General features: G+C 29.2%; 1 protein-coding gene across 3 annotated transcripts; it reads right to left on the bottom strand.

Annotated features, from left to right (window-relative positions):
- Positions 1-8,694: 8,694 nt before the first annotated feature.
- LOC136088660 (uncharacterized) lies at positions 8,695-13,012 on the bottom strand. 3 transcript variants are annotated; one of them, XM_065812928.1, is made up of 5 exons: positions 12,929-13,012; positions 11,948-12,369; positions 10,313-11,824; positions 10,049-10,145; positions 8,695-9,521 (listed from the first exon to the last, which is right to left on the bottom strand). In XM_065812928.1, exons 4-5 carry the CDS (start codon positions 10,084-10,086, stop codon positions 8,963-8,965), a joined length of 597 nt encoding a protein of 198 aa, XP_065669000.1. In that variant the 5' UTR covers positions 10,087-10,145; positions 10,313-11,824; positions 11,948-12,369; positions 12,929-13,012; the 3' UTR covers positions 8,695-8,962. The 3 variants fall into 3 exon arrangements, with proteins under 3 accessions (XP_065669000.1, XP_065669001.1, XP_065669002.1); XM_065812929.1 differs by having other exon boundaries at positions 12,983-13,012; XM_065812930.1 differs by lacking the exon at positions 12,929-13,012 and having other exon boundaries at positions 10,235-11,824; positions 11,948-12,151.
- Positions 13,013-15,526: the final 2,514 nt, after the last annotated feature.

The following is a 15,526-nucleotide window of genomic DNA, read 5'->3' as shown; positions in this document are numbered from 1 at the left end:
TCGGTTAACCATTCGAGACCTTGTTGACATGGTTTAAATATCATTTGGGTCGGTGCAAGCGATTTTGAAGGATCATTTGGGCCTCAGAAGACTCAAATCACGTTTGGTGCCAAAATTTCTCAATTTCTTTGAAAAAGAGCGTCGCGTTAAAACGTGTGAAGCAATGCTTTCTGACTATCAAGACGTCTACAAACAAATTATTACTGGCAATGAGACTTGGGTCTACGCATACGACCCTGAAACAACCGACCAATCGAGTGAATACCGTGAAAAAGGCGAGCCGAGACCGAAGCAACCACGTCAAAGTCGCTCAAAAATCAAGGTCATGTTGACTGTTTTCTTTGATTATTGTGGTGTCGTGCACTACGAATTCCTTCCAACTGGCCAAACTGTCAACAAGGAATATTATTTAAGTGTTATGCGACGTTTGCGTGAAGCTATTCGCAAAAAGAGACCGGAATTATGGGCCAATAACTCTTGGATTTTGCACCACGATAATGCGCCTTCGCACACAGCACTGGTTCTTCGTGAGTTTTTCGCCAAAAACTCTACCCATGTTGCTCCACAACCACCGTATTCGCCCGACTTAACACCGTGTGACTTCTGGCTGTTCCCAAAGCTCAAGAGACCACTCCGGGGAAATCGTTTTGAGTCCATTGAAGAGATCCAACGTGAATCGACACGCGCATTGAAGGCTATCCCTACCGAGGACTTTTTGGCATTCTTCGAAGACTGGAAAAAACGTTGGCAAAAGTGCATTGGGGCCGGGGGGGATTATTTTGAGGGGGACGATACAGATTTGGAAGAATAAATAAAGATTTTTCATTTTATAAAAAAATTCACCTTACTTTTTGATCACAGTAGTATATATGTATTTAATTAAAAAAAGAGTGATTTTTATGTCTATTTTGCTTAAAACTACTACTTAACTGTATGAGTGATAATAACATTGATAGTTATAAGTAATAACATTGATAGTTAAGGAAACTGTCATTTAGCTGATTTTTTCTAGTTTTTGTACTAGTTTTTTAAATAAATTGAATTTCAATATCTATATAACTTTAAAGAGCAGATTTTATATAAAAACGCATGATATGTATTTACACTTTAATACAAATTAAAAAAAAATGCATAAACTTATATTTATAGCTCTAATTCAATGTTAAAGATGGTAATTTTTTGCAACTTTTTATAAAAATTAAAAAATTGCGGACCTTTTGGACCAAATTTCGTATTTCTTCAAAAAAAATGCTTTGAAATTTTTAAGGCAAAAAATATCGCCGTGTTTATCTAAATTAGATAAAATTGAAAATCTTACAAATTTTTCGGTTTTCGGTAAGTTTTTCAACCGAAATTACATTTTTTTAAATAAACTTTTCTAATGAAATTAATTTTGCTAGCCAAAGTCTCGATTGCGGCTTTGTTAAAATATTTACCGACACATCGGTTTCGGTTTCGGCACCGAACTAAAGTATCCGAAATTTCGGTTTCGGCTTTTTTTTCTGTTTCGATCACTGCTTAAAAACGTCATTTTATCAACTTTAAGATTGATTTTTGAATTATTTAAAACTAAAAAAGACGATCAAAAACGTCGTTAAATGACAATAAAAAAGCACCAATTTAATACTTTGGAACTGCATGATTATACTTACTTTAGATTGCACAAAATACAATGCCCTCAACAATTCCTGCTAAACTTTTTTATATCAAATAACTTAAAATTGCAATATTTTTTTACATTTTGGTAAAATTAGGTGACGACTAGTACTCCATTATTGCACAGTCAAGTTTAAAAGTTAGGTGTAAAAAGATTCAACCTTTTTTTTTAATTTTATGCAAAAAACCGTTGTATAGTGACTTTAAACATCTTTCTTACTATAAATGTCTGAACTTTCGACGTGATATTAACAGTTACTGAATGATTTTATTAACTGAATCTTAAAATGATACTGTTATAACGTTATTAACTCAAACTTAAAACGATACTGTTATAACGTTATTAACTCAAACTTAAAACAATACTGTTATAACGTTATAAACTCAAACTTAAAATGATACTGTTATAACGATAAAAAATCAAACTTATAACAATACTGCTGTAACATTATTAACTCAAACTTAAAACGATAAACAGTTACTGAATGATTTTATTAATCTTAAAACGATACTGTTATAAAACTAATGGTAATATGATTTTTTTTGTTGCTTTTGGCTGTTTGCATGAAATTTTGCCATCTTATTTTTTTCTGAACATGGAATTTCAACATGGATTCATTCCAGCAATAAATAAACCAACTCAAATTACTGGGAATAGTACAACCTCAAACGATCAAATAATATTGAATTAATTCACCTCTTAATAACTAAAACTTCATTATTTATCCACGATATGTCTGATAATTTTTTGATATTTATAATAGCATAAAAATGTGTCCAACGCGCCCCTCTGAAGAAAAAATGTTTAAGAATAGAATATAATTAAACGTTAAAAACAAAAATTGCAATAAAGTTGTTTAAATTATAATTCATTTATTAAATTTATTAAATTATAATTCAAAGTTGATTAAGTTAAAATTCATTTTATCTTTTGAAATTAGAATAGCTTTTCAAAAATGATTTTTTTTTTTTTTGAATTAATTTAGCATATCAAATACTTTTTTTTTAAAATTCAATTAACTTTTCGAAACTCATTATTTTTTTCAAAATTAATCTAATTTTTCGCAATTCATTTTAATTTTTGAAATTAAAATTTTGCTGCTTGATAATTTTCAAAAAAAAAAAAATTATATTCGAAATAAATTGTTAAAAATTATTATTTCGACAGGGAACCCAAATAAATTAAACTAGTTCAATTAAACCGCGATCGTGAACAGACGTGTTTTTTTAACAAAGAAAAACTAAAAATGGCGAAATTTTCAGTAACTCAATTTAAAGATTTACTTGAGATTCACGAAAACACACTAATAAGACTTTTTAATGATAAATGCAATAGAATGGAAAATAAAAATATCAACACACAAGAAGAAAATAAAAATCTCGAATAAAACAAAATGAAGGAATTAAAAAAGCTATCACCATTGTAAATGAAAAGTGTAAAACGACTCTTTTCGAATTAAATAAACTGGAGAAAAAACAACTCTAAGAGTTCACTAAACAGGTATCATGAAATTTAATGTTTACAACAATGATGTGAAAGATATGTTAGCCAAACTTGAAGATTGGAGTCTTAGAAGTAATTTAGTGATTATGGGATAAGAAATCGAGAACGAATCATGGAAAGAGAATGAGAAAAAAAATCAAGAAGTCATAAAATCCAAATTGGCTTTACGTTTAATGTCGCAAAAAAAGGGGCACACAGAAAAAGTTAAACAGAGTTAAAAAAAAACAACAGTTGTTATAAAATTTCTTAACTGCAAAGATAGAAGCGCAGTTTGGAAGAGTTTATTAAACTAAAACTTTGGAATGAAAAAGTACTCGAAGACTATAGTGAGATCATTGAAATAAGGAAAATTGTTTAAAGATGCAAGAGAATTAAAAGCCCAAGGTAAGTTTGCTAAATTCATTTAAAAAAAACTTATTACGCTTGATTTTTATAATTTCCCTTCGGCCAGTATAGAATATACATTTAACTGCGTCTATCTCTAAATTAACTTTTGTTTGCCAGTAAACCATCATTTTCGATAAAACACGTTTCAAATTGAAGCAAGGCGCGCCGTGCATAAATCCGCCAAAACTCTTTTATTTCTAATTATTTAAGTTCTAAAAAATAATTCTAATTACCAAAAGAATTATGAATCACAGAACTTTTGTTAATCTAATGATTCAGTGCTTGACACTAATTTAGATCCGGATTTAAATTATTTTAGTGATATAGGTGGTTTGCAAAACGATTGTGCTTTTATAACAAAAAATTAAACGATTTCTTGCGCGGGATCATTTAAATATTATTCATTTTATAATAAGAATTTTAAAAAAAACCTTTGTAAATATGATAGTGTAAATATGTTTAGATAGAACAAGTTTTCAATGTTTATTTTCTATTATTGAGGAAACCTCAAATATATTTATAAAGTAGGCGTAACTGAAACGTGATGTGAATTTGATCACGCAAAATCTTTAAAAAAATTTAAATTACCATCTTCCAGGTTTCAATACAAACCCACTTTCACGTAAAGCAAAAAAACGCGGAGGTGGTGTTCTTTTTCATATATAACGAAAAACTTGAGGTTGATCATTGAGTAATTCTGCTTACAATAAAGAGGTTTTAACGGTTGAACTTTTAACCAATAGCACTAAAAGCATATTTTTAGGCTGCTGTTATCGCCCACCATCTGGCCATATCGGAAGCTTTAAAGCATTTTTGAGTAATGATATTAAAAATTTTTTTTTTAATAAATGACGTCAATTGAAAATTGTTTTAAATATCTCGTTAACAGTAATGTTAAAAAGTTTTACTATACTTAAAAATGATGCAATTCCATTAATTAACAAACCAACTAGAATAACCTTAACATCAGATACTTTAATTTACAACTTTGAATGAATGTTTTTACTGAGCGTTGACGTTTCTTATCTTTTCCCTACTTTTTTCTTTATTAATATTGACAACAAATTAATACAGCAAAAAAAATTTTTTTTTTTTATAAGCTTTTTCATCGATAAAAATCTCACAGCTTTTTAGGATTAATTATTTCCAGTAACGGATTCAAAAATTTTTGGTAGAGGGGATTGGGGTGGGTGGTTGGAAATATTTTTGTATTTTGTGTCACATTTGTGACTCAAAAAAAAAAGCATCCTCTTTTTCTAAGATATTTTAGGGCTTTCAGATTCTAGGGATGGTGGTGGTGGTGGTGGTGATGGGGGGGGGGTTGATACTTACCCCCTACCTTGGATCCGTCACTGATTATCTCAAATAAACAGGATTCGTATGCTGTTAATTTTAAGCATTTGAATAGAGTGTACGACATTCTTTTAAACCATTAAAGATTGTAAAACATCCTCAAAAATTAAATAAGAACTATATAAAATATTCAAAAAAAATAAATATTTGTAAATATAATTTTTAAAAAAACTAAATAATAAAAATTTAAAAAAGTTGTGATTGACAGAAATTTTGTTTTGGTATCGGTTTCAGCCAAAATTTTAACTTGAACAGATACCGAAATTTCGGTTTCAGTACTTTTTATAAATTCGGTAAGAAACAAAAATTCGATAAGAAAGCCAAATTTTTGTTGAAAAACATTACAAAAACCAAAAATTTTGTAAGATTTTAAATTTTTATTTAAACTATTAATCCATTAGTAAATAATTCATCAGTAATCCTAAGTACGTTAACTGCAATATTTGAAATAAAATAGATCTCGCGGATCTAATGATCCTAAGTACCAGACTGTCAGTGGCCTTTCGTCTCATCTAAAAACTCACCATCTTCTTATTGCTAAATCCAGTTCGACTTCCGCAAAGCTAAAGGTCTCAAAAGTTCAATAAAAATGTGATTCTGTTTCTAAACAAAACAAAAAAAAAAATTCCTATTTTCAACATCAGGTTTAAGAAGCAAAGAGCAAAATGCTTCAATCTACTATGCCCAACTATTTTTAAACCACAAAAATTGAATTAATCTCATTAAAAGGAAAAAGCTCCTTTTTTGAAATGATTATTCTTGACATGCAACTATAGTCAATTGTCAATTAAACTGTTTTTTTGTGACACCATGCCCTAATTGCTGTAACTTACAAAATTGCAAGCGCAAAATATTACAAAATCTTATTGGATCCTACATAGGATAAAATAAAAACAGTTCTAAAGAATTGTTTTGCTGAAGAAATAGTCTTATATGTGTCAATTGAGTTAGATGAGTTGTCAAAACTTCATTACGGTTATTTGGTATGACAATTCATCTCATTTCAAATTACTGGGAACGAATAAGGTTTTGTTTATCATTCTCCAAGTTTGACAAACGTCACTCATCAGCAAACATTTATCAAAAGATTCAAGAAACAGCCAAAGACTGGGAGATTACTTTAAAAATTCATATTTTTTTATAAAGGCAGTACTGTTAATATTAAAGCAGCCATTAATGAACAAGGTTGTACCTATCAATCAACTGGGTGTCTTAACCATTCTCTTTTACTGGTTTTTTAAAAATAACTTATTTCATTGGGTTCAGTCTTATTTCATTGGGTTCAGTCGCTTGGGTTAAAAAATGACGTTGCAACAAGGTTTAGCTCAACTTTTTATATGCTGCATAAAGTTTTGTTTCTTATACCTGCCACAATCCTCGTGTTGTCTTTCTATGGCATCGAATTTTCACGGGAAGACTGGAATGTTTGTGAAAAAGTAGTCAAAGTTTTGCTTACTTTTGAGGAAGCCACTAAACCTCTTTCTGGAACTGATTCTTGCATCAGTATGACAGTTGTGCTTTATAGTTGTGACAACTATAATAAAATCACTAGAAACTGAAAGTGAAGATGGTGACATGATTACAATGAAGCAAGCAACGAAATTTGCATTGGAAAATTGTTTTCGAAACATGGAACAAACTAAGTACTATTCCATTGCAATCTTACTTGATCCAAGATTCAAGCCTTTTTTTCCGTTCCCTTGATGCATGTAATGCTGCAAAAGAAACCATCTTAACATAAATGGATTCTTTACTACCATCTCTCAATGAGTTCAAAAAGAATCTAATATTTTGAGCTTATCTAACTTGTAGAAAAATACAATTGCCCAATATCACAATAAACTAAAGTTCAAAATCTAGACTAATCAAAGAAGTGTTGAATGATTGTATGGATTCTCAATCATTCTTTAACTGTCTAAACTTCTAGAATAATTATAAAAACAGTTTGAATAGTGATATCAAGCTGGCCCTTGATAATATTGCCAAAAAATTTCTCACCCCCCCTCCCCAACCAACATTAACAATGCATTAAACATGACTGTTTAAATAACTGTAATATTATAGTATCACCGTGAAAGGTTTTATGCGACACTTCAAAACATATTTAAAATCACCAAAATTAAATTTGAATTAAGTTTAAATTATGTATAATTAAAATTATGTTTAAATATTATAACTAATAAAGTTTGAATGCAACATAAAAATTTGAAACAATGAAAACAATTGCCCACATTGAAAGATCTTCTTTACATGATTTTCTAAATTTAATTTACGGAATTCCACAGAGGTCTATACTAGTACTATAACTATTTCTAATTTATGCTAATGATACTTTAAAACCTCAAAACTAACAACATTTACGTTTGCAAATGATACAGGCCTATTCTTATTTTATAATAATATTAATAAATTCTTTTATATGAATGTTGATCTATTAAAACTCTTTGAATGATTTAAATCAAATAAACATTCACTCAGTATTGAAAAACTCTTTCCTATCCGAATTTAAAAAGACATTTACTTCTAAATAATATCATTCGGTACATCATCAAGTACGTTTAACACTTAAGCAGGATCATATAGTCCTGATTTACATTAATAATACATTGTAATACCTACAAACTTTTTAGATATCATTATAGATAAAAATCTATTATGAAAGATTCACATCGGACTTACGCAAAAAAAATTACAAATAGTATTGGAGTTTATATAAAGTAAAATGCGTATTGTACAATGCACTTTTCTTTCAACGTCAACGTCGACGCTTGCTTAAATTTTTTTTAAAAGGAATGCAGTGTTTTACCTTTTTATTAGGAGTTTAAATAAAACATTAGTTTTACCGATTTTATTTCAATTATTTTATTGAAAATTAATAAAATGTTAGTTTTTTTGGTTTTATTTTGTTTACAATTTGATTAAAACTTTCGTTTTGCTGTTTCATTTTAATTACCTTATAAGAAGTTTAAATAAAACGTTCACCCATTTTTATTTCAAACATTTTATTTAGAATTTAAATAAAATATTTGTTTTGCTGTTTATATTTTGACGAAAGTTTAATTATTTTTACTGTTTTTATTTTTACTAAATTATTTAGAAATTAAATAAAACGTTCTTTCTACCGTTCTTTTTCAACTGTTTTGATAACAATTTTAGAGTTTTTGCTCCTAGAGGTCCGAGATTCGATGCTGGACTTCTTTGAGCATGTTAAAAAATAATAATAATAATAAAGGAAAAAAATTAAAACTTAAAGTATAAATAACAGGTTTGTATTTCGAGTTTAAATAAAACGTTTGTTCTGCTGTTTTGTTTTAATTGGTTTATAAAGAATTTAAATAAAACTTTTTTTTCCGTTTTTTGTGTGCCGTTTTTTAAGAATTAAAGTAAAACGTTCCACGATTAACACGGATCCTGATAATGTTAACCTAGCTGACCTAAGAACACCACTTATATGGGGTGATACGCACGCATTAAGGTACCCTGTGATGCAAATTTTGGAAAATAATTGAGTTTGAATGTTTAAATTAAATGAAATTTTGACTTTAGGGAAAGGGCAGGTTAGTTGATACATTTTTTAGTTTTTCCTCATTTATTAGAAGGTTTTTATTAGAAAGTATTGTTTGAAGCAACCTAGCATAACTTTAAAGTATTGTTTATGTGTGAGGACATTGTAAAACATTCAGTTTTTTTAATCTTGGAATTCCTGCCCTCAAAAAAATATGTATCTAATGTATCAACTAACCTTATAAATAAGGTTAGTTGATACATCCAGTGAAGTTAGTTGATAAACTTCATAAGTCTTGAAAAAGTGATTTATTTTAAAAAATCTAGTAATATGCTCTTAAAAAAATTGTTACAAAATAATTATAACATAATGATACAAAGTAATTGAAAAACATAAGATCTAGAGCCATTAAAATAAAGGCAATACAATATAAAATAAAGCAAAAACATTAATCATTACAAAAGTTGAAAAGAGCAGATTCTATGGTATATTTGAATTAAATTATTTTGATATTAAGTTATTTAAGATAGGCAGCATTTTTCAGCTTACCTAATATTTCATTTGGTCAAATTGCAATTAAATCTCATTTGAGCAGAACACCGTGAAGAGCCTCCCACAACTCTTGGTTGTGGGAGCTTGTAAAAAATGTCAGTGGCTGAGAATGATGTTTCGTCATAATCATTTGGTGTAAAAGTAGGTCTAACATCTTCGGTATTCATCCGCCCAGAAAGTTTCTGAAGAAACACTCCTCCATATTTTCCTTCTCCAACAATATCAACTCGTGCAAAAAAATGCACTTCTCTTCCTTTTCCTACGTCTTTAACAATAACAAAATCACCATCAATAATCTCATCAAAAAATATGTCTTCATCAGAGATGTCATCATACTCTATAACCGATTCATCAGAGAAGCTGCTGGCATTATCGTAACAGCTGCATTTATTAGCTTGGCGTTTCCTGATATACAGAGACAGAGTCATTTTATTGATACCAAACTGCTCTGCTGCACTACGTAATGAACTGCATTTTCTCACCTTCTCTGCAGTTCTTTCCATTACATCAGGGGGTGCTCCGATCGCCTTAGTAGTTTTTCTTTTATAAACATTCGGCATTTTCCTGCAACATTGAAATAAGCTTTATCATTACACGAGTAAAAATTCCAATGATTAAATTTAAATAAGTTTTAAATAACCAAATTAAAATAAAAAAATGATTTCAGAAAAACCTTATTTTACAGGTGATTATGTTTTAATACAAAAATAAGATTACAACCAAGCAAAAACAAAAGCAAGAAATTAGGTTAAATGAAATAAAAATAATAATGACAATAAAAATAATAAATAGGAAAGAAATCTCAAGATTTCTCTAAAGCTAATGGAATTCTAATCTTTTTGTCTTTGTAAACATAAAATTTTATTATTGCTTACTAGCAATCATACTTTATATTGAAACTACTTACCTCTAAAATAAATTTTTGATAAAGTTTGCTGTTTAGATTTATTATATAATAATGAAATTTTGAGTGTTTATACATAAAGTTATTAAAATTTAGTAATTACTTCAGATCTGTAAGGTATTTAGTGGTGGATATTATTTGCTTAGGAAAATTTAGTTAATAAGGGTTGATACATGTATTGACTAACCTAACATGTTTTGTATCAGCTAACCCTATTACCACCATTTTGTTTTGCCTTTCCCTTTTTCACGAATTTCAACTTATTTCCAAAGAATAAAACTAACCTAAAGTGTAAGTCATAAATATGTACTCCAACATGGGGGTGGGGAATTACTAAATACTCTAAATATAATTAAAATAAAAGACACCTTACCTGGTCTTGGAGTTTTTACTTGTGATAATGCAAAGCACTTATTTCTAAATATTATAAATACTTTATACAGCACTTTACCTGTAAAAGGATTTAGTTAGCCAGGAAATTGTGTGTATCAACTAGCCTTGCGTATCAACTAGCCTGACTATCCCGTTTGTATTAGCAAGTTGCTAGAGCACATCAAGAATTTTAAGAAGCTTCCTGCATTCTTATCCATCGAACTAGTCCCCATGATACGGGTAGGGTTGCCAGATATTCTATTATCAGTCCGGGACATTATAACGGAGGACGAAAGCCCGAAAAATTTTTTGTCTATTAGCATATGTATATATTTAATAAACTATTGCTTTTTCTTTTTCATTACGTAACCGTATTTCTGGCTACTGGCAGCCGCGTCAAGTACTTTCTGATTTTGGGAACAAAGTCAATTTACTGAAACTTGGAGCTCTGCGCTCACAAGTTTAACAATTGCTGTATTTCTTTCCGACCTCCACTTGGTATTCATGAGTGAGAAGATTCTTTCACAAAATGCATTACTTGCCGGGATAGACAACACATAGGAAATAATTTTTGTTAAATTTACTAGAACATGCTTTTCACCACAACTAACGAAAAATGTTTGCCATTATACAGTAGCGCTGTCACTTTTATCATCCGCAATAACGTTTTCTAATCCTCACTGATAAAAGTTCATCGTACATGATGTCGACGTCCATACTTGAAGTTAGACCAAGGACACCACTAGCAGTAATGACGTTCTTAAAGCCTGGGACAACCTGTTGAGAGAATGGCTGCAAAATACGCGTAACTGCTCCAGATAAAAAATCAAATCACTGATCTAAATAAGTCATAAATTTGACTCAATTGACTTTTTCACAGCTGCGGAAATTAACTCTGACTTATGAATACACTGGGCGCTAAACCCAAAAAAACTGTCTTGAAGCTCTACGGTTAACTTGGAAAACTCTACGTTTGGCTAAAATACTAAAATGACAATAAGCTGCAGTAACAAGGGTTTCCATGTCATAATCGAACAAGTCAACAACTTTTCTAAGAGTGTTATGAGTGATATGTGCATTGCAGTTGGCTTTCACAATATTTTTTTTCAGTGCTTTTAACTCAGTGAAAACTTATTGTCGGACGCCATAATTGATACTGGCATTGTCAGCCGAATATGCACTAAAATTTGTGACATCAAGGTGAATTTTATCAAGACCTGTTTTTATCATTTCACCAACAGCAACTGAGCACTCATCATTTTGCTTATCAAAACAATCAATTTTTTGTTAACACCACATTCAATATTGAAATATTTTACACAAATCGGGAACATCTTTCGGATTTTTAAGTTTGATGCATCAGTTGACACGGCAAACACGTCGGTTTGGAAGGATCGCTACTGGTGAGGTCATCAACAATCATCTCAATCGACTTTGGAGTCGATTGAGAAGATTGTCCACGGGCCATCTTCTTGCATATAGCGGAGTCAGGGAAGAGTACAGAATCCAGCTTTGAGCCACAGTCAGCTGCATTGTATGACATGTGATGTTTGACAGTGTGGTAAACTCTCACCACTTCAGCAGCAACTGCCTATATAGTATGCAAACAAATTGAATAAACTAATAACATTGATACCAATTTACTAAACAAAATAAATGATGTAATTTAGTATTTAATTCAACTTTATTTTATTTACAGTTTCTAACTAGTGACCTGACTAGGCTAACTTGAGAGAGAGAGGCTTGGATGAGATTCTTAAGTCGAGTCCTGAGTGCAAATAACCTGTTTGTCTAGGCCAGTAGGTGTAGATTTCACGAAGTATGAGAGCACTGACAAAGAACGAGCAGCATTTACGTTTCCCTTGTGGAGATTGGACTTTGAATGAATAGTCAAATTGTTGCGTCCGCCATGTCCCATTCCAAAATTTTGGTTACAAAGTTAGCTTCAAACATATTTCCTGCCACTCAACAATACCAATCAAAATTGGACTCCCACTTTGTTTGAAATCGACTCAATCGCTTCGCTTTCTTTTTATTTTAGGTGTATCATGATTGAGCGCTATTGACAACTTTGCCGTTGCGGTATTGTCCATTTCCAAGTTAGAATCAGTGCCAATATCATCAATCATATATATTCTGAAAAAATATTGTCATAGATATTTACAAATAGTAATTCAACTAATATTAAGTAAACACCAAAAAATGCAGATCTTTATATATATATATATATATATATATATATATATATATATATATATATATATATATATATATATATATATATATATATATATATATATATATATATATATATATATATATATAATTAATAATAATAAACACAAAAAAAAGAAATATAATGACAATAAAATGTAAAAGAAGAAAAGAAGAAGCTTCAATAATCGATTCAATAAAAAATTTTTATTGAAAGAAAATGTATAATTAGATCAAAAGAATTACACCAAGTTAATGATAATATAATAATAAAAACAATATTTAGAGAGGAAAGAAATAACACTTTAAAAATAATTACCAAAAAATTACACATAACAAGCGTAAAAAAAAAGTAAATAAAGTGTGAGAACCTTTTAAAAAATGTATAAAGACCAAAAAAAGCAAAAAAAAAAACAATAAACAAACAATAACAACAAATCATAACTAAGAAAACTTAAAATTAGAAAACCGAATAGCTTACGACAAATATTATTTAACGATACAGGACAAACAAAAAACAACAAATGTTAATTACAACAACACCAACAAATAGTTTACAAAAATCGTAAAAAAAAATTTTAATTCGAATATATATCTTTTCTCTTCTTCGACTTTTCTTTTTTTTTTGCTTATTATCTATTTTTCTTAAATATCTTTTGTTTCATCATACTTTCCTTTTTTTGTTTTAATTTTCAACTTTTTCCCTATTGTTTTCTTTTAATTATTTTCTTTCCATTTTTTTTCTTTTTTTTTTTTCTTTTCTTTACCATTTATTTTTTATCTTTTTCTTTTGAAAAAAAGACGTTTGCGATTTTGCGAAGCCATTGCGAAGCTCTAAATTTTTTCATTTTTTGTCTGAACTTATGCGCGTGTCGCAACAAATTAATACAACTTTCGGCGTGCGACAGTGTGACTGCAAGACCCACAAGAGTAGATAAGTAAAGTTGTAGTTATTAATAAAGTATTCAAGAAATGTGTAATCTATATTTAACCATCACAAGTTTGTAGTGGCTCGAAGATTTAGAACAATTGATGACATTTGAATGATTTTGAAACCAATTTTTATCAATTTTCGGATTCGGAACATTTAAAGTCATGGGTAGGGTTGAGCCGGGACGCGGGACACAGACAATTGAATCCGGAACTTTTTTCAAATTTAGGACATCTGGCAACCCTAGATACGGGCTGCATATTTTGAAACCCTATACGGGCTCAGAATAGGCAGAAATACGAGAAATCTGATTCACTGATTTCGAAAGAGAGGCAAATACGCTTTTGTTATAACTTATAAATAAAATCAAAGCAAACAGATTTTCGAAATAAATTTCGAAGTAAGTTTATCAATACAAGTCTTGCGTACTATCAACACAAGAAACTCATTTTATTTTAGTACTCTTTAGAGCATTTAAAAGGTATTAAAATCTATTTGTACAATAGGATTTTCACTCGTAAAAATCTCAAAATTTCAATAAAGTTTTCTTGGTGATAATAGGGGTTTATCTATTATTAATTTAAAGAAATGGAAAGAAAATGTATGTGTTAAAGTAAATTCAAAAAGATTTATAAATGTGTTTCTCATAAAAAATAAGGTCCTTGAACTTGAAGCATACTCAACTATAAAGCTCATACGCAGTTGTGCGAAACTACTGGTGAAGTACTTTTGCATACAAAGATTATATGCAGTTTTACCAGACTACTGGTTAAGAACTTTATTTATAAATTGGTTTATATGTAAATTATTAAGAGTTGAACATTAGAGTTTAAAAAAGAAAATTAATGTACTGATTGCAAAACTAGCTTCCATGTTCCATGTCAATATGTGAACTCTAAAGAGATTTTGTTTTCACATTTTGGTTTCAGCCCTTGTTTTGAGGAGACTGATATATTTTTTTAATTACATACCTCTAATAAAACATCATTCTTCCATCTCATCATCATCATCCTTAAACCATTAAATACTTTATGAAGATTTAGGAAAAGTTTGGCAAGCTACATTAACTTATATATAAAAGATGAAATTTGATTTTAACATTCTATTTGAGAATTTAACAAAAGAAGTGAAATTTATATGTTTGTTTTTATACGTTTTACTGAACAGTAATTTTTTGTAAAGGTACATATAAACACTGACATTACAAGCAAGAAAAAGTATTGAAGTCAAATAAGTTAACCAAATAAAAATGGATTATGGCATTAAAAAAATGCAAATGATTGTGGCATTATTTGGTATTGTAATAATTAAAAAAAAAATGATTTAAATAAACCAAATTAAGAGGTAAAAATTAAGTGTTTTAATGAAAACAGAGTAATGGAGAAAAGACAATAAAACTATTAGAAAAAAACAAACAAAGTTAGTTGTCATGTTATGTGTTTGAAATAATAAACGTGAATTTGGTATTTTTACCCTTGGTTTTCCATTAAAATGTTGTACCTTAAAAGTTTCTCCAATAGATAATTAGTTTACTATATCAAAACATATATGTGGTAATAAAGTCATTAATTTTTATCAAATAGTTTACAATGCTACAATGCTTTGTAATCTGTTAATTATTAGATGATCCTCCATTTAAATCTAAATTGTAAATGTGAACAGATTTCTAAATGTGTTTCTCGTCAAATGTAATGTCCCTGTTCTATGAAGCATACTCAATAAAAAGTTTATATGCAGTTGTGTCAGGCTACTGATAAAGTATTTAAAGTATGCAAAGTGTAAAGCTTAAGCTGGAGCAGAGATTTTTCTAAGCTTTTTACTGCATCTTTATATCAACTTGTTAATTATAAAGAGTTACTTTTAAGTTTTTGCAAAAAAAACTTTTTTTAGATGTTTTACAGAACTAGTTTACATGTTCCATATAAATCTACGAACTCTAAAGAAGTTGCTTTTTAACCTAAATTTTGCGAAGACTAATTAGGAGTACATCAATATTTTTCATTATTCACTCTAATAAAACGTCATCCTTAAACCTTTAAAAACAGCTTTGATATTACAGTTACATTTAAGCTTTAATATTACAAACTAGCAAAGAGTATTGAATTCAAAAAAATTTAACCAAGTGAAGGCGAATTATGGCATATATTG

Source organism: Hydra vulgaris, chromosome 12 (assembly GCF_038396675.1).
Source record: "Hydra vulgaris chromosome 12, alternate assembly HydraT2T_AEP".
Classification (NCBI taxonomy): Eukaryota; Metazoa; Cnidaria; class Hydrozoa; order Anthoathecata; family Hydridae; genus Hydra; species Hydra vulgaris.
This window is presented reverse-complemented; position numbering and strand designations above follow the sequence as displayed.